The following is a 19,308-nucleotide window of genomic DNA, read 5'->3' on the forward strand; positions in this document are numbered from 1 at the left end:
GAATCAGGGTCTTAAAAAGGGGAGGGGGGGGGAACCTAACAGGGTTTTCCAGCTTGAATCCTACCAGCCCCTGTCATTAGGGGTTAATCACCTTCCTCAGTAATAATACTGGTATTTGGATCTACATTTTCACAAGTGACCAGTGCTTTGGGAACTTGAGACATTTTAGGGGGCCTGATTTTCAGGGGTGGAGGCTCGGCACTTTCTGAAAGTCAGGTCCTTTTAAGATGTTTCAAACTGGGAACCCAAAACCACTAGTTTCTTTTGAAAAGCTAGGCCCCTGGGGGATACTATGAACATGCTGTAATGTTACCTGTTCAGTGTGCATAAGCATTTCTCAGAAGGTGTGCAGCCTCTCCTTCTGGAGTCTATCCAGACCAAGCTCTGTGGACTCCTGTTAAAGTGAAACTATTCTTAAAAGGGAGACTGAACATTACTACCTACTGGCAAAAGGTTCCTCTTACACGATCACTTTTGAAAAACAGTGGTGCTGTTTTGGGGCTGGAGGGAGAAGGTACAAAATCCTCAGAAGTTGCTGGAACTAAAGAACAGCTCTTTGGGAGCAGAATGTCGGGAAGGAAGGTCTAATCTGTGAGTCTCTTCCCCTCGATCATTCCTGGTGTACAGTGAACTCGAACACAGATGGTGCAGTTTTAACCTTTGCTCAGATTTCCATTGTAATGTCACTGTAGTGAGACATATTTCTTATCTCCCCATGTGAACGACACACTGCAGCTATTTGACAAAGGGGCGAAGGACGATTTCTGCACTGAGATGAAAGGTTGAATTTGTTCTTATGCCCTCTCAGTGCCTCCATGGTTAACACTTTCTCCCAGCCACTTTGAAAGCAGCCTATCGATGTTTTCCTAGACCTCCACCCAAGAATTGGGTCATTGCTTCTGTACCAATAGATAAGTTTAATCACTTAAATACACAGTCTTATATAAAACAAAGGTCAAATTCCAGTTGAATGGGAGCTCTGCCTGAGTTCGCACCACAGATTCTGGCCTAATTTATCATAAAAAGCAAAAGTTTAAGAGTCTATTAGTTGTATGTGTCTTGGACCAACCCAAGAGTGATCCACTTAAGCAGATTGATGTAATTTTCAAGTAGGTTGCTTATACTCTACAATAGCTGCTTGATATGGAGAGAAAGAATTTTTTTGTCAACTCAAAATATGCAATTAATTATTCTGACATGCAAAGTGACATCATTTGCACTGTTTCATAAACACCCATCATGCATACACATAATAGATGTTCTCTTCCTGTCACAGGTATTTCCCTTGGGATTGTCTGTAAAGTGCAGTTTAAAAGGCATGAAAAAGCTAATTTTTACAAGGCTGTGATTGAATTCTTGGTTGAATGACAACATCTATAGAAGCGTGTTTTCCGACTGCTAATTTTCTTGCATTCTAGAAAGAAAATTCAACTGTTGGGTCGGATCAGGAACCTGCTGCTCAGAAATGACTTTTCAGGAGAGGCCACACTCAATTGTCTGCATCCAATCCTTCCCTTGGTCAATGTGCAATTGTCTGTAACCAATCTTTCCCCTGTAATGTGAGCCATTTCCACAGAGGAGGAAAAGGACTACCTGAGAGACAAGGGTAGCACTAGATCATCCTATGATGTTCAATTAACTGAAGTGCTGAAACTTTTTAGCCAGGTACAGAACATTTTACAGTGTGTCTTACCTAATTAGAAGGTCATCTATCAGTTGGTGCAAGCAGCAGCAACCAAGCACTTCCAGCACACGTACTACCAAGCTATCACGTCTGTTTCAGATCAGATTTACATCCAACCATACATATTACGCCGTATCCACAGCTAGTGTAAATCAGTTCATTCCTACTGACATGACTGGAGCTATGTCAGTTTTCCCCAGCAAATATCAGTCCTCAAATAACTAATGTTTACCGTTTCTTTTCTGTTTAATTTCCCATAAATCCTACTACTCCAGGCATCAAAGTGAGCTTGAGACCTTTTCTGAACAACAGAAAGGTTAAATTGCAATAGCTCATGAATCAATCAGTGCACTCAATGTTTTCAAGTTGCAAAAACAGTGCCAGGTAACACATAGCAGCCTGATAAAGAGGCTTCACATGTTGGAGAACCCCAGGTGATACCTGGGTGGCAGCTGATTGTTATTTATAGTACAAATCCAAGTTAGTGCTTTGTACAACTCTTCAAGACGCAACAATGCTGATTAGCATGAGCATGTAGACAAATACAGCAGCTGTATGGAGTTCAAATCCAGGTTGCTGGAACTTGTTTTAATTAGAGAAGGTTTTGGCAAGAACACAGGGATCCTTTAGCTTCCACCTGGACAAATCACTGGAAGAGTCTTAGGAAGATCATCAATGTATTGTTTCACCTAAAAGATGGAACCTCTAACAAATGAAGCTCCACTTTTTAGTACTGAACAGCAGAGTTAGCACTGGGAATGAGCCCAAGTCTGGGAATCAGACTTGAGCCAGACTTGAGGTTCTCATTTAGAGATAAGAGTGCTACCATCTAACATAGCAAGAAAGCAACTTCCTCTTCTGATTCAAATCATATCTTCTCACTGTTTGCCTCAATACCCATGCTAGGGAAATGGATAATATACAGTAAGGATTAATTTAACAAGAAGGGTATGGGTAATTTAATGGAAGGATTGACTCGGGTAGCACTAAGGGCCTGATCCAATAGGAATCTTTCCATTGATAAGGGCCTACATTAACAGAAACTATCCGTATAATTGTTTAAGATTTTAAAAAAAAAAAAAAAAAAGGAAAATAAAAAATAAAGTCCCAAAATCTTAACAACTGTGAAGTTGCTCCAAAACTGCCTTGTGAACAGCACTACATAAAATTACAACAACTCTTTTTTGCTGTTATTTTAACCTTTCACACTGATTATAACACATTGTCAACAGCTTCATCAATTATCCATGGCTAAAAAGTGGACTCTAACGTTCTGCAAGTGTTATTAATTGGTCTCAGTGGCATGTAATGAGTTTAAAAGCTCCTACCTGTGTGCCCTCGGGGATGGTGGCTAGAGGCGGACAACAATTTACAGCACACCATTAACACATAGACCAGAAAGAGCCAGTGAGATAGCAGCATTGATTTGGCACAGAATCTCATCCTGTAGGCAGAAAAGAAAGCAGCTGCGTGAAAGAACAATATAACTAGGGAACAGTGTAAAAATGCTTCTGGGAAGAGGAAAGCTGAAAAGATGCCGACGAGTGATTGAAATGGTTTATTACCAGGTAATACTGACAAAAATCAAATTCACAATTGGGTTGGGATCAATTCCTTGCTAAGCGTGTTTCATCATTAGAAGCGCTGCAGTGGTTATTGACACACCCATGTACGTTCTTAGTGACTTCATTAGGCTCTGTGAATCTGAGGTTTAAAAGTAAGAACCTTGCACACTCAAAGCAACATTAAATTTAAATATCTACAGATTGAATGTTACTTTGAGCAGGTGAGGTCTTAAACTGGACCCAGCTCAGATTCAGAAACAGAACAGGAAAATCCCTTTATGAGTTAATAAATTTTCAGAACACATTTTCAAAATAAAAGCTCAGCTCCCATTTAGGCACTTAAGTGAAGTAGCTGGGTTTTTTACAAAAGACTCAGTATGCAACAGCTCCAATTGAGAATAATGGGGGCTGAGCCTGGGTAGAAACCTGGCCGCAATCTGCTTTGCGAGCATTGCCTACCACATCAAGGTGTTGGGGAACTGCTCCTCACAGCACTGCTGCAATATAAAAGGTCAGATTCCTGTATTCTCATTCATGCTGAGTAGCAAATTATTCCACAGCTCATTCCAAGGAAATCAATGGGACTATTTGAGGAGTAAGATACATTGCCATGTAAGGGTGGCAGAATCAGGCCCAATGGAGGGCAGCGTTAGTGCCCAGGTCTTCCCGGCTTTCATTCCTCTGCCATGGCTTCCACAGTAGCATTCATCGTATGGAAAGGTAATGTGATCATTTTCTTAAATTGAATTATGATGATGTATTATTTATACAAAGTACCCAAGAGCGTGCTGTGCACTTGTACCCTTAGATTCCATCTTTTCAGCAAATGCTGTACGCGAGAATGTCTCAAACGAATTCAAAATTAGTTTATGGATGTGCATAAATTGAACTAAATACGGTTTTCAGAGCAGCAACTCCTGATCTGCAGTTAACCAGCATGCTGGGATTTGGAAAAGTCTACCTTGAGCATTCTTATTGATACCAAACCACCACTCAAAAAATGAACACCACAAAACTACATGGTCCTTTTTTTTTTTTTTGGCGCAGATTTCAGTTCAGCTTTCCCGACGCAATTGCAAGGCAGTTTGTTTATTCGATTATAAAGTCAAACTTTATCATCTAAAGGCTATAGTAATCTAATCTAAAGGCTTTATAATCTAAAGGCTAATCAGATCACGCAAGTGGGCGAACATTCTGAATGTTTACAAATTATATAAAGAGGAGACCTCACGAACTGGACACCTCGACCATAACGGCTTGAGAAAGCATTTCCATTTGATTTTAAACATTTAAAATACATACCCCATCAAAACCCAGATCTCATGTTTTCTCATTTAGAACAACTTGCCTCTTTTTCCTTTCCTGCATTTCCTTCTCTGCTTTTTCATTAGTGGCAATATTGGTGCGGCCCAAACAGCTCACAGGAGTACTTTGCAATATCACAAACCATCAGGCTAAGAGCCTGTTGTAAATATATTTTAGCAACACCCATTATCTTACGATTGAAAAAAAAAATACACTGGTGAAGAATTCAGAGTAACAGCCGTGTTAGTCTGTATTAGCAAAAAGAAAAGGAGTACTTGTGGCAGCTTAGAGACTAACCAATTTATTTGAGCATGAGCTTTCGTGAGCTACAGCTCACTTCATCGGATGCATACTGTGGAAAATACAGAAGATGTTTTTATACACACAAACCATGAAAAAATGGGTGTTTATGATCTTGTTATAATATATATTGTAAGGAGAGTGATCACTTTAGATAAGCTATTACCAGCAGGAGAGTGGGGTGGAGGGAGAGAAAACCTTTTGTAGTGATAAACACCCATTTTTTCCTGGTTTGTGTGTATAAAAACATCTTCTGTATTTTCCACAGTATGCATCCGATGAAGTGAGCTGTAGCTCACGAAAGCTTATGCTCAAATAAATTGGTTAGTCTCTAAGGTGCCGCAAGTCCTCCTTTTCTTTTTACTGGTGAAAAGTAAACTGATCAGTGCCTGCTCAGCTGTCCTTGCAGCATCTGCCGCTCCCCGCAAATTTCTTTTATAAACCATCTTTGTTGTACGGTGACTATTTAAAAAGTAAATAGTGTCTATTGATTTAAGAAAATGGAGTTATACTTAGAGCAGCCAGACAAGAGTTTAAGATCTTCTTTAAAGGGAAGGAGATGTCTGCCTATCGTAAGCAGCTACCTGCCTCTTGAAGCCAGTGTGTGGTTATGCTGTGCAAACAAAGCTGTAAAAGGGGAAACACACAGGGCCTGATTCCCATTTACACAGCTACAATGGTGTAAAAGGAGTCTTGGTGTAAATGAGGATCAGACCCACAAAATGGAGACTCACACTGGGCCATGCATTGGAAGTACTCCCCATGTGGAACTCATTCAGGACTGGGCCAGCTGTTAAAGTTTGAGGAGCTCCATTTCCGCCGATCAGTCTGGGGTTTGAGTCACCTCTCACTTAAACCAGTCTGAATCCAGCAACTCCATTAAAGTGAATCTGTGAATCTGGTGTAAGAGGGATAATCAGTGTTTTCAGCTAGGGCCTGATCCTGGTTGAAGTCTATGGCAATCAGGAAAAAAAATAATAACCTACTCAGCTAGGCTTTAGAATCCGCTTACCTCTGCCAAGATAACTTCTTTTAGTTAACTTTTAGTTAACTTTTAAGATAACTGCCAGATCCTTCTTTTATTTATCCCCATAGTCTTCGAAGGGGAGTCACTGCTTAACAGAGAGCAGAATTTCACCTTCACACTTCCCTTGCTTCAAATGCCCCTGAATGCATGATCTGGAGCCCATGATTAGCACGGTGTTTAATAGTGCACACAAAATATGTAGCTTGGATATATGCGGTTATTCTGGTCATCAAGATCATTCAATTGTTCTGAGCATAAACGTTGGAAACAGACCAAACTATCTGCTGCTAACCCAATTCAGACCTCAGTTTCCCTGCTGTAAACCTGAAGGAGCATGACTGAAGCCAGCGGTGTTCCTGCAGACGCACAACAGTGTAACTGAAAGCAGACTTAGACCCTTAGAATTTAAACATTTGGAGCCTGATTTTCAGAACTGCTGGGCACCCACAACTCCAGGCGAAGTTAAGGGGAGTCTCCAAGATCTGACAATCAGGCACAAGGAGGCAGATTTTTGAAAATTCTTCCTACCTCATTTGGACATCTAAGTAAAGTGCTCCGGCTCCCGCAGCTCCCATTATTCTCACTGAGGGAGGAAGCTGATTCTCCATTGTTCTCGATAAAAGCAGCCGGGTGCTGAGCACTCTTGAAAACCTAGCCCTCATGTAGGTGCTTAAATGGAAGTTGAGCTCTTTTAAAAATCTGGCTCCAATTAGGAGTGCTGGACTTGGCTGAAAATCTGGCCTCCGCAACCTGCCAAGTTTTAGGTAGTGCAGGGAGGAGCAGTTTGCTGCCCACGGTATCATGCAATTACTCTCTAAAAAAGGCAAAAAGTTCTTAAATGTACTGATCTAGAGAGAGGAGCCTGGGCTGTAGATGTGAATATGGAACCCCTGCAAAGGTCAGAGGAGGCGTGAATCCAGGATTTCAGTTCAAGGCCCTCTTGACCAATATGAGACAAATTCTTTCACTGAGGCCTGGCCTACACATAATAAAAAAAATCAACTCCCTAAATGAAATAGTTATACTGGTACAAAATCTAATGTAGTTACAACTCGTACTATGGATGCAATTATACTGGTATAAAAGATGCCTTATACCAGCAGAGCTTATTCCCATTATCATATAGAAACAGCTGTACCAATATAAAGCACCTTTAGACGGATATAAATGCATTGCCACTAGGGGGTATTGTACCAATTTAACTGTACCTGTATAGTTAAGCATTACAACCTTTGCATTAATAAGAAAATGACTAAGGTGTTGTCTACAACTCACTAGTATAAAGATCTCTTTTAAAAGAAAAAAAAAACTGAAGTGAGATGACACTAAATAATAGGAGGTGGGCATTTCACCACATTTAGCAGCAGGTGATGTCAGCAGAACTCTCTCAAAAATGAGGTGAAAGCTGTTAAGAAAGTTAAACAGTCCTATAACCAAGTGGCTGTGCTTGGCCAGCTTGTTGGGGAGACAAGGTTGTTGAGAAAGGAATGTCTCCATGCTAGTTCTGGAAGTGAACAGTATGTGGCCCAGGTCAAGATGCAGGCTCTTAACCAAGAGAGCCCGAATTGCAGCCCTCCAGACTGGAGCGCTGGGAGAAGACCCGATCCCAGTTTGACCCCCGGGGGATTTTGGGGTGGCAAAAGGGCACGGGCCGCATAAACCTTCCCACATGCGGCATGCGAGTGCTATCGACCACCCCCAACCTAAGGGAGGGCGTGAAACTGGAAGGGCCTGGTGCAACTCCCACCAAGGAACGGGAGAGATGCTGGGGCATCCATGGGAACGTTGGTGACTTTGAATTTCAGTTAAAGTGACCCTGCTCAGTTCGGTCTCAAAGGGGGGAGAGATGTGACGAAGCGGGACTGTTCTTAACGTTTCCTCTGAATAGTGTGGGGGTGCCTCAGTTTCCCCTATGCAGTTTCTAAGTATCTAGGTGGTGGGATAAGGGTGTATGATCATTGCAGAGAGCAGGTATGTGCAGGGGTCTGGACACAGAGAATGGCCAACACCCTGTTTCCTGGCGACTGAGGGCCTGGGCCCTTCCCCCGTGCAAGGTGAGAGCTAAAGGGTTGTCTGTTCCCTTTGACAGATTCAAATGGGCATTACTGCTAACCAGAATGGCAAATCTTCATTGCCAATTCCAAAGATAAAAAGTTGTCTTACCTTGGGGACTTTGCAAGAATTTTGTTCCAGTCAAACACAATTATTTCAGTGCGATTTTCACAGTTATTCCAAATTCCCATTTGCAGCTACAAACAAGCATTTCTGCATTTCAGAAATTTTCCTTCACTCTGGGGACCTGCAGAGGAAACCAGATAAGACAGCAATTAGAATTTGGAGTGGTGATGTTTAATAGAGTTCTGTCAACAAAATCATTGCTTTACAGTGCCATCTACAATGCAATGAGAGTCAAAAGGCAGCAAAGTATTGGAGAGCTAGTTAAAACTGTTTTCAAGTATACAGAGAAAATATTACAAGGCAGTTTTGAAAGATCACTGGATTAACTATGCAGAGATCATCCCATTCAAAAATAATAAATACAATGAATACAGTATTTGATCATACATGTAGTTCCTTATAGCCATAAGGCTGCCCAGCCACCAAGCAAGTTCTAGGGATTGGGAAGGGCTCCAGACCCCTCTGGGACCTAGGAATGGCATTATGATCCCATGATCACCTGAAACATTGTCTGCTTCCTGTCCTGCTCAGGGTCTAAACCAAAGGCCATCGGCGTCCCTGCAAAAAATCCCATTGACATCAATAAGGTTTGGATCAGGCCCTTTGACTTCAGTCTCTTATTCCATCAGGTAAAGACCATGGGGCACATTCTGCATCCCACCTAAGCATTGCAGAGAGCCATTTGTTCTCTCCCTGTTCCTCAGCAACCTGGCCCCAGTGCAAGATAGAGCTGCTCCATGCAGCTGTAACTTCTATGCAGGCATAACAGAGCTCCATTCTGCTGGGCCACCTCCCCACCCACCCATTGTCATGCCCGCTCCTCCCTCTTACGATGTGGGTGGGGCCAATGCAGGATGCAGAGAAGAGTTCCCCAGCACAGGGGGAAACTCTCCACGGGCTATTGGAGTCCCACAGGTTCAGATGCATTTCAGGAATTACCCAAACCTCTGGTGCCTGCAGAATTGGGCTGGAAATCTCACTAAAAAGGCTTTCTTGGGAAATTCCTGGTGCATTTGGTGTCCAGTTGAAACAGAAATACTGGAAGAACTCCAGTATTTCCACATCTGGCCAAATCCCAGCTGTTCAGAGACAGCATCACACATCCACACCCCCATCCCCGTTCAGTTTCAGGGTGGGGAGGGGTAGGAGATGGGTGGGGAGTAAGCACTCCATTTACTGAAACCAAGTTGCAATTATGACACCTTGCACCATTCCCATTTTGAATTAACTGCAACATTAGTAGCGTCACCCTGGATCTAAAGAACAGAGGTTCCGAAGGATCGCATATGGCTACATTTTGACAATGGATCACATTATTCTCCGGGTCTGCTATCAGGACTAGTCAGTGACAGTCACCAGATCTCATGCTGATAAGTGTGTTTTTCCAGAAGCTGCATTTTCAAGAAATTGTTCTGCAGAGAAACTCTAATAGCTTTATTGACATGTGTTCCATAAAATAATGAGCTGAAAATTTCATCGCATAAAAATTCGAGTCCCTTTGCTTTTATTGTTTATATTTGTTCTCTCTCCTACCCCGGGCTCAACTTGACCTTCCACTATCAGAAATATGACACCGTGTAATTTGTCAGCGCTCACAATAATGTGCTCTTTGCCTACCGAGTGATCAAAATGACCTTTTCTTATTTTCTTCTATCACCACTATTCTTATTTTGCTACGCAATGGGAACAATTAGGAATTTGCTTTTAAGAAATACAAAATTACACCCTTCCTTTGGAGGGCATAGCATCTCTGGGGTCATTAAAGCATGTTAGCAGGTGCCTTTCAGTGGCTGATGCTCAGAGCAGGAAAGCCCATGCTTTGCAATGTTGATCTTTTGCTGTTCAGTTTGCAGTGAGAAAAACAGAAATTGTTGGAATTAAAGTAATATCAGGATAACAAGCTACAAATTAAATCACTTTCTTCCTCTTCCTTGTTTGACCAACATGGAGAGTATTGGCATGTGCCTGCATCCAAACAATGCAGCAACTCTATTCAAGAAAGGTTTTAGTAAGGTGGCATCTGAAGACAAAGATCTATTGTCTTTATTAATAATTTCTTCTATAAATATGAGTGAAGAAAAAACAAACTTCTCAGCTTTAGTTAAAAAAAATTCTAGGATTTTTTTTAAATACAAGAGAGAATGACTGATGTGTTTTGTGTCCGATACATGTTTGTCCATTTCAAATTAGACAGATATTTTTACATTGCCCTTTCAGAAATCAATACCATACTATACTACTAAGTTTTTAGGTCATACCGGTTTCCTACTCAAATGTAGTAGTGTATATATCCTGCAGGTTTGTCTAGAAGCAAAGAGAATTTTATTGTAACCTGCTCTGTGTGTTTACTGATTAAAGAAAAACAAAGTATGGGTTATTCCAATTTGCAGTCACTAAACAGAGAGAGAAAGACTGAGGACACTGCCACTACCATAATTCAAGGCTTCCCCATGCTATCTGGATGCAAAACTTCTTGAAAGAATGGGGTTGTTTGTGGGGACGGGATTGCCACAATCCAGTCATGGGGCCGAGACTAGCTGCTTCAGGTCAATAAGAGAAAGAAAATAGAAAAAAAAAAAATCCTCACCTGATTATGTTAAAAGAAATTCCAAGATTTTAGTCCTGACACTGGGTTTTGTGCCTGTTTTCCATATAAGTAATGTTCCCCTTGGCAGATTTTAATGCTGGTTCTTGCATCACCCAGCGGGTGTGGCAATGCTTTCAGCAGCAGAACAATTACTTGTTTACAGATTGCACAAACAATACAATTACTCCTGACCTTCCGAGTCAAGATCTCTCCTGGGGAAGTCTGGATTTCTAATGCAGCCAGTCCCCAGTGACAGGGGCAGGTAACGATACTCTCATTGGCCAGTTACAGGCTCAGAGCCTGATCCCGGAAGGTAGCAAGCGACTTAATGGCAACTGGCCTCAATGGGCCAGATCCTTTACTTCACTGGAGATGTGCTTCGCAATAACCGGCCCATGGGCATTGTGGGTGCTCAGTACCAGTAAGTGGCACTCTGAAATTTGCAGGATTGGCCCTGCAAATTGGCAATTTTTACATTGCCCTTTCAGAAATCAATACCATACTATACTACTAAGTTTTTAGGTCATACCGGTTTCCTACTCAAATGTAGTAGTGTATATATCCTGCAGGTTTGTCTAGAAGCAAAGAGAATTTTATTGTAACCTGCTCTGTGTGTTTACTGATTAAAGAAAAACAAAGTATGGGTTATTCCAATTTGCAGTCACTAAACAGAGAGAGAAAGACTGAGGACACTGCCACTACCATAATTCAAGGCTTCCCCATGCTATCTGGATGCAAAACTTCTTGAAAGAATGGGGTTGTTTGTGGGGACGGGATTGCCACAATCCAGTCATGGGGCCGAGACTAGCTGCTTCAGGTCAATAAGAGAAAGAAAATAGAAAAAAAAAAATCCTCACCTGATTATGTTAAAAGAAATTCCAAGATTTTAGTCCTGACACTGGGTTTTGTGCCTGTTTTCCATATAAGTAATGTTCCCCTTGGCAGATTTTAATGCTGGTTCTTGCATCACCCAGCGGGTGTGGCAATGCTTTCAGCAGCAGAACAATTACTTGTTTACAGATTGCACAAACAATACAATTACTCCTGACCTTCCGAGTCAAGATCTCTCCTGGGGAAGTCTGGATTTCTAATGCAGCCAGTCCCCAGTGACAGGGGCAGGTAACGATACTCTCATTGGCCAGTTACAGGCTCAGAGCCTGATCCCGGAAGGTAGCAAGCGACTTAATGGCAACTGGCCTCAATGGGCCAGATCCTTTACTTCACTGGAGATGTGCTTCGCAATAACCGGCCCATGGGCATTGTGGGTGCTCAGTACCAGTAAGTGGCACTCTGAAATTTGCAGGATTGGCCCCCTGATATACTTGCATAAGTAAGGGTTTGCAGTAAGTCTGAAGGGCTCTCTAGGGACCCCAGTTCTGCCATCCCTGAGCACCCTTTCAATGGGGTTTTCAGATGTGTAAGTAATGTAAGATCATGCCCTTATTCATTAACCTGATTTCAAAACCTAACTTAATGGGGAGACTGTAAAGCTCTCTCATGTTACATGGAAAATGCAAAGTCCATTTAACCTCCGTCTCCTCATGCTCTAGAATAGTACTACAGAACCCAGTGACAACTCCCTGTCCTGAACAACATGGTACAAGACAACAGGTGTCCAACAATTCATTCTTTTTTAGCCTACCAGTGAAATGAAGATGGTTTGTTGTACAGAGTAAGTGTTCCATCCATCTATTAACTGAATCTGAATCAAGCAACCTGTTTTCTTAGATGCACATTGACAGAAATTTAACTGTTCTTTCATAGAACGTAAGGTTTTTTACTTCCACATATGTTACTGTCGTGTTAATAAATACTTAAGAACACAAGAAAGGCCATACTGGGTCAGACCAAAGGTCCACCTAGCTCAGTATCCCGTCCTCGGACAGTGGCCAAGGCCAGATGCTTCAGAGGGAATGAACAGAACAGGGCAATCATCAGCTGATCCATCCCGTTGCCCATTCCCAGCATTTGGCAGTCAGAGGCTTAGGGACACCAGAGCATGGGTTTGTATCCTTTACCATCTTGGCTAATAGGTCCATCAATGGCTATCTTCCATGAACTTATCTAATTCCTACATTAAGCTTCCATTTATGACATTGAAACAGATTATGCAACCGTTATTCATGCAGGTGAGCACTTACTTACATGAGTAGTTCCACTGAAACCAATGGGACTGTTCACATGAGTAAAAGCTTACCAGCATGAGCAAAGGCTGAATAAGATGGGTCAAGTCCCGGCTCCCCTACAGACTCTGGCAAGTCACTTAGCCCCTCTGTGCCTCAATTCCCTAACTGCAAAACACTGCCCTGCTTCACAGTGGGAGGTTGTAAGGATAAATACATTAGAAGATTGTGAGGTGCTGAGACACTAATGGTGATGGGGGGCAGATAACTAAACAGAAGTACAAAAAAAAAAGTGGGCTTTTTTCCTGCCAATAGTTGCATGTTATAAAGTATCTTTTTATAGCTAGTTTTAACATCTGTGAAGAGGTTATTACCAGTGCATTTTATAACATCCTTTATAATGAGCTATTAAAAGATGATAAGGGTGTCCAAGAATTTATAAATAGGACCTTAATTTGAAATGTACCCAATATGTCCTCAATTTAAAAAAAAAAAAAAAAAGGGGGGGGGGGGAGAGAGAGACAGAGACAGATGGCCCATCTCTTAAGAGGCTCTTCTTCTGTAAAATAATTTGCATAAATGAAATAAATTCACATGCCATATATTGTACAAGGAGATTTGTCAGCATGAGAGCTGAGAAATTCCTTAAACTACTGAAGGTCTTTATTTAACCATTTTGAACCATTACATTTTAGTAAATGAAGCATAATGGGGGGTAGCTATCAAGATATGCAATTTGTTAGTGGAGGGGGCGGGGGAAGAGATTAAGGTCCAAGTTTTACAGGCCACACATTTCAAAACCATCCATGCTCAGTGCTAAGGTTTGATTGGAAAACATCTGGCATGACATTAAAAGTGCTAAAACAAAATGTCCAAGTTGTCCTAAAGAGAGACCACCCATTTCTAGAACTAAACAAATGTGACCAGTAGTGGATATTTAGCTATTAATCGCCAAAGGCCTAATTATCTTTACTAGAGAAAATTGTGTGTGTTTGTTTTAATTAGTCCAGGTTATTTAATTGGACTTTGTCCCTCATCTCTAATTCTTCATGTAATCTAAACGGAGTGTCAAAGATGCAATTCTCAAAACAATCCCAAACCTAATTTATTCTTCAGGAAATGTTTCCACCAGTTAAAACCACCTGATTCAGTGAAATGATTTTAAATGCAGCAAGCATTCCTTATGACTCTAATGACAGGCAATTTTGTCTAGTGGCTACCACACTGCACGAGGAGTCCCAAACCCTGGGTTCTATCCCCAGCTCTGCTATTAACCTGCTGGATATCTCGGACATGACATCTCATCCCTTTGTGTCTCCACTTCTCCATCTAAAATGGAGGATAAGGCAGTAAAATGTGGATAAGAACACTGACCTCCTTTGTAAATCCCTTTGCCATCTACTGATGAAAAGCATCTATATAAGCGCCAGGTATTTCATAGTTGATCATGAATGGTGCAGAGCACCTCCTTGTGGCGTCAATGGGAACTGAGGGAATGCAGCACCTTGCATGGGGGGGGGAAGGTCCTCATACATAAGAGCTATGCCTGTGTGACTGACAACATTTTGCTGTGAAGAGAAATAAACTAACATGTAGCATTTATTTCTGAAATAAATCAAAACTCATACAACGGGGGGGGGGTGTTGCAATCTATTCTTCTCTCACTGTATTTAAGATCATTTGGTCAGACACGTCTGCAATTGTTTAATGCCATCCACATAGGCGTTATTTCCTTTTAATGTGTAGCAAACCAAGTATTTTTAAGGCAATAGATAATACGATCACTTCTCTTTCAAACCATCCTGAGGCGAAGTTCAGATTAAAAGAGTAAGAGCAGGTTAAAAAAAAAAAAAAAAAACAGAGTCTGAAAATACTTTGCAGATACTTCACAATGCTCAGCCTTCCTTTAGTGGGACATGGGTGCCCCCTAGTGGGCTAGAAACATATTTCCAAAGAATGTCATGCCAGCAAAGCCACTTGACTCTTCCATTCGCTGTAATTACAGTTGTGTTTTAAGATATCGGAAATGGCCTAAATGGAATTCTTTGCAATTTTATAGTAAAAAAGAGTTGTCCCAGGCTGATGTGAAATAAGGCAGTGCCCTGGACTGTGTATACATAATTTAGCAAAGCGATATTAAACCGTTCCAACTTTCGACATTACTGGAAAAAAAATCTCATTAACTCTCATCTATAGAATACGCAGCAACTGCTCCTTCTGAAACCTCACTCCTTATTGTTCTAACTCAGAACCAGCCTCTCCCTTGGAGAAATCCCCTCAATGTCGCCTGCTTGCTGCAAAGCCTCTCATTTGAGAGTTCTCCTTTGTGTTCGAATGAGCCATCCGTGCAAATTAAGTTTTGTCATTAATCATATTAATGTGCTGGTGTCAGTCTCCTCCAGTCATCCCCCCCCCCCGGCACCAAACAAATGTTGTGAGCACCGTTTCTCTGCCACGAGTAAGATCCACTCTGTCCATTCAGTCCTGAACTACAGGGAGGCAACTCACATATTCCCAGGAATGGTATGCCCACCACCACCAGTGTGTCCTCGCATGCATGGTGATGTAAGGTCACACCAGCGGGGGCAGAACCTCACGTTCCATTTTGTTTCAGTACTGCACAGGAGACAAACCATCCAAAAGGAGGACTGCCCAGTTTAAAACTGGACAAGTGGCCCGCCTACCTGCAGGCCTTCTTGCATAGCTGGCTGTCTCTGAAGACTCTGCCCAAGACCTTGGCCTGCATACTGGTGCAGTGGCAGAAAAGGGATCAAGACCCTTGTCCCTTATCCTCTTGGTCTTGGCTATGTAGGAGGTGAACAGCTCCTACTCCTTGCCCCCCATAGCAGGAGCCTGGGGAGCAGGTGAAGAGAGGGTAGGCAGAGCTGAGGCAGCGCATGGCAAAGGGGGTCATGATTTGCAGATAATATAGGCGACTAGAGAAGTACTTACCACCCTGAGCTGGCCCTAGACCAAATGGTGCCACAGGCAAGGAGCGTCTTTGGTGCCCCTCCCCTCCATTTGTTAAACTTTTGAATACCTTATTTTTTTATTGCATTTGTAGCCCATTTCATGACGTTGAGAAACAATTTGTATGCATGATTTATCGCAGACATTTAAGAGGATACAGATTTACAGATCCTACCGTGCAAATGTATTTATGCATGACATATATAAGCAAATAAAAAAAAATTGTATCCTCTATAGAAGCTTTTTAATTTTAAGAACGCCTGGAAGGTTCCATGAGATTCTAGAAAGGTCCAGGACATTCTAGGAGGTTAGTGAAAAATGAACCCACATACGGAATACCTGAAACATTTTACTTCAAAAAGTTCTCTTTTCCCTTTTGTTGCTAACAACTAAAAGAGCACCCCAAGCCCGGTGCCCCCAAGCAGTCACCTGGGTTGCCTGGCCCTAAATCCAGCCCTGTTACTACCTTCCACCCAGAAGCAAGGGTGAAACAGGCAGGGGGACTGTGGCTCCATGAGCCACAATTCTTTCCTTGTTATGCTCCTGGAGTGGAAAAGCAACATGTCGCCCTTTCCTAGGGGCCATGTTCTTGTGACACAATCTAGCCCCCTGTAGCCACCCCAACCACATTTCATAGATTTTTTTTAAGGCCAGAAGGTGCCATCTAGTCTAGTCTGACTTCCTGCCTCACCTGGTGATTCCTGCATCAGGCCGGTAACTTCTGTTAGAGCTAGAGCACAGCATTTAGAAAGACAGCCATACAACGCTAGATGAGAGCTAGACAGTCTATTATAATTATTGATTTAAAGACTTGAAGTGAAGGAGAATTCACCACATCCTTCGATAAGTCGTTCCTGTGGTTAATTAACCTCATTATGAAAAATTTGCACCTTTTCTATGCTCAATTTGTCCAGCCTCAACTTCCACCCAGTGGATCTCATTATGCCCTATTCTGAAATATTAAAGAGCCCTCCCCTACCAGAAATCTTTCCCTCCATGTCAGTACTTACGGATGGGAATCAAGTCACTGCTTAAACTTCTCTTTCACAAACTTTAGTCTCTCCCGGTCAGGCAGGTTTTCCACACTTGTACCTCTTTTCTGCAACCTTTCCAACATCCTTTTTGAAGGGCAGACTCCAGAACTGGACACAGCATTCCAGTAAGTGGGTCACTAATGCCATATACAGCAGTAATAACACCTTCCTATTCCTACGTGATATTCCTCATCTCATCCGTCCAATGACTGCGCAAGTCCTCTAAGCTACTAGAGAGCATGTTGAATTGGTTTGCTACCATGACCCTTAAGTCCCTTGCAGATGGTGCTATAATACTCTTTAAAGGAAAACGGAAATGACTCTGCTTCGGGTAACATCTCCTTAGTTGAACTCCAAGACATTCCCCCAATATCCCATCACTGTAAAAGGCAAGCCCTTTAAGGGCCAGATTCTGCCAACTGGACTCTCACGGAGTAGTATCTTACTACATGAGAGGTCCTGTGTAATAAGACATGACCCCGCATGGGTGAGGCTGGCAGGGTTGTGCCTTTAATAAATACTGAGATGATTTGGAGATTGTGTGTGCAAGAGGACAAAAAGAGCACCGTACCCTTCATACAATGGACCTGATCCTCTTCTCATTTTACACCAGGTAACTATTGACTTCAGTACAGTTGCCCCTTATTTACACCAGAATACAGGAGGAGAAAGTCAGGCCTTATCACTTCCAACTGCCTACCTTACATCTAACTGAAGTAAGAAAGCTCTTCAGACAGTGAGGTAATAGAAGCTACAAATGTTCTGTTAACATTAACACACACAAAAACTAGGCACACGGCCTAAAATTCAGTTACAAAGAGATTGCAGACAGTTCCCAGCACCTTTCAGACTTCTGCAGGAACACAACAGGCTTTACTAGCAATTTTTAAAACCTCTAAGCAAAACAAACCCTCTCAAAGTGCTTTTTAATGACGTCACATTCACTCTCCGCTGGCAGCCTTTCAACCTGTCACAGCTAGTCAGCCCTTTCCACTGGAATATTTCAAAGCCCCGTTTAACAACGACTGGGGGAACAAACAAGACAATACTAACGAGACCTAAATAAAATAAAGCCATCCAGCCCATCAGTGCACGCTACACATAGAATATGGGATTATCTATACAGAGCCCTGAGGTGTCCATCCCTGTGGCATCCGGGCTGTTCACACAGAATATATGCCATCTCAGGGCGTCTCAAACTTCAATTTCACCACAACCCCCTTTGACAACAAAAATTACTACATGACCCCAGGAGGGCGGACTGAAGCCTGAGCCTGTCTGCCCTGCCACCCCGGTTGTGGGGGCCTAAGCCAAAAGGCTTCAGCCCCAGGTGCGGGGAGCTGTATTCTGACCCTCCGACACCCAGGGCTGAAGCCCTTGGGCTTCGGCTGCAGGTGGTGGGACTTCAGGCGTCAGCTTTGGGCCCCAGCAAGTCTAACGCCAGTCCTGGTGACCCCATTAAAACAGGGTCACGACCCACAGTTTGAGAACTGCTGCGTTATCGCATACCATATACTTGTGTGGAAACACCTGCTCTTGTCTTCATTGACATGTGATGTTCTCTCTCAGGAAGACTCTTCATTCTCAAGATTATGGGAGGGGGAGTGGGTGATAGACACCTGAGCAGCCGTAATCCCCTCCTAGTCACTACCAACTGCCTCCGGTATGTGTCTGTAGTTAGTTCTGCAACAGAGCAAGTTATTTGTTAGGTGGGAAATGGTCTCTGTGAATTCATGTTGGGGAGCCAAAAATCGAGCACAGGGATGCTTGGGTCTAATCAATCCCCTTTTTGCCCCATTGTCTCCAGGGCGCAATCCTGGTAGGTGTAGAGAGCAGAGCAGGAGCATCAAACACTGGGTGCCCAGAATACAGAGTAAATACCCTGCATCCGGGGTGCCTCCGTCTCCTTTTTGCCGAGCACCCAGCCCCAACATAGGCCAATACAGCATCAGCCTCTGAAGACAAAAAGATGCCCCCAAGGGCAGGCAAGGAAACAGCTAATACAGTTAAATAACTCCTGGTACCATTAGCACGGCTACAGAGAAAGGTCTGCTAGTGTTTACCCTATAGACCCACTCATTCAAGAGTTTTATAACGAAGACCTGTACTCAGATGCATGGCCAGCTCCCGGTGTCACCCTTACTCACGCTGAGTAGGACTTTACTCCTCAGGCAGTCCTGTGCAAATGAACGGGACCAGTGATGCAATAAAGGTACCATGCCCAGCGAAACAACAGTGGCAGCAGCAGTCTGTGGAGTATTCTAGTTGCTTTTGTCTAGACAGAACAAATTAGCAGGGGGCTGGGCGTGCTTCAGCCCTGGGAGATAGGAGGCTGCTTTGTGTTATTCAGTGTGGACTCCTTCTGGAAGATGAAGGAGCATTCTAACACATGTGAAAGGGGTTCTGTGCACATCTCAGCTGGAATGACGCTACACAGGCCCACAGAGGGGTTAAGAGAAGGAGCAAAGGGCACAGGGATGACTTCTCTCTTCCCCACACCAAGGCAAAGAAGTTGCTGAGTGCCTGGAAATGCAT

At 42.8% G+C, this 19,308-nt stretch overlaps 1 protein-coding gene across 2 annotated transcripts in view; it reads right to left on the reverse strand.

The window, feature by feature from the left end:
- The window catches only part of TAFA4 (TAFA chemokine like family member 4), a 113,041-nt gene that overhangs the window by 67,707 nt on the left and 26,026 nt on the right, over positions 1-19,308 (reverse strand). For both annotated transcript variants that reach the window (XM_073354808.2, XM_073354806.2), the window contains exons 2-3: positions 8,045-8,180; positions 3,013-3,128 (exon numbers count right to left, since the gene is read on the reverse strand). In XM_073354808.2, coding sequence (XP_073210909.1) covers positions 3,013-3,128; positions 8,045-8,124 — 196 coding nt within the window. In that variant the 5' untranslated portion in view covers positions 8,125-8,180. The remainder of the gene's footprint in view (positions 1-3,012; positions 3,129-8,044; positions 8,181-19,308) is intronic.

Source organism: Lepidochelys kempii, chromosome 7, assembly GCF_965140285.1.
Source record: "Lepidochelys kempii isolate rLepKem1 chromosome 7, rLepKem1.hap1, whole genome shotgun sequence".
Classification (NCBI taxonomy): domain Eukaryota; kingdom Metazoa; phylum Chordata; order Testudines; family Cheloniidae; genus Lepidochelys; species Lepidochelys kempii.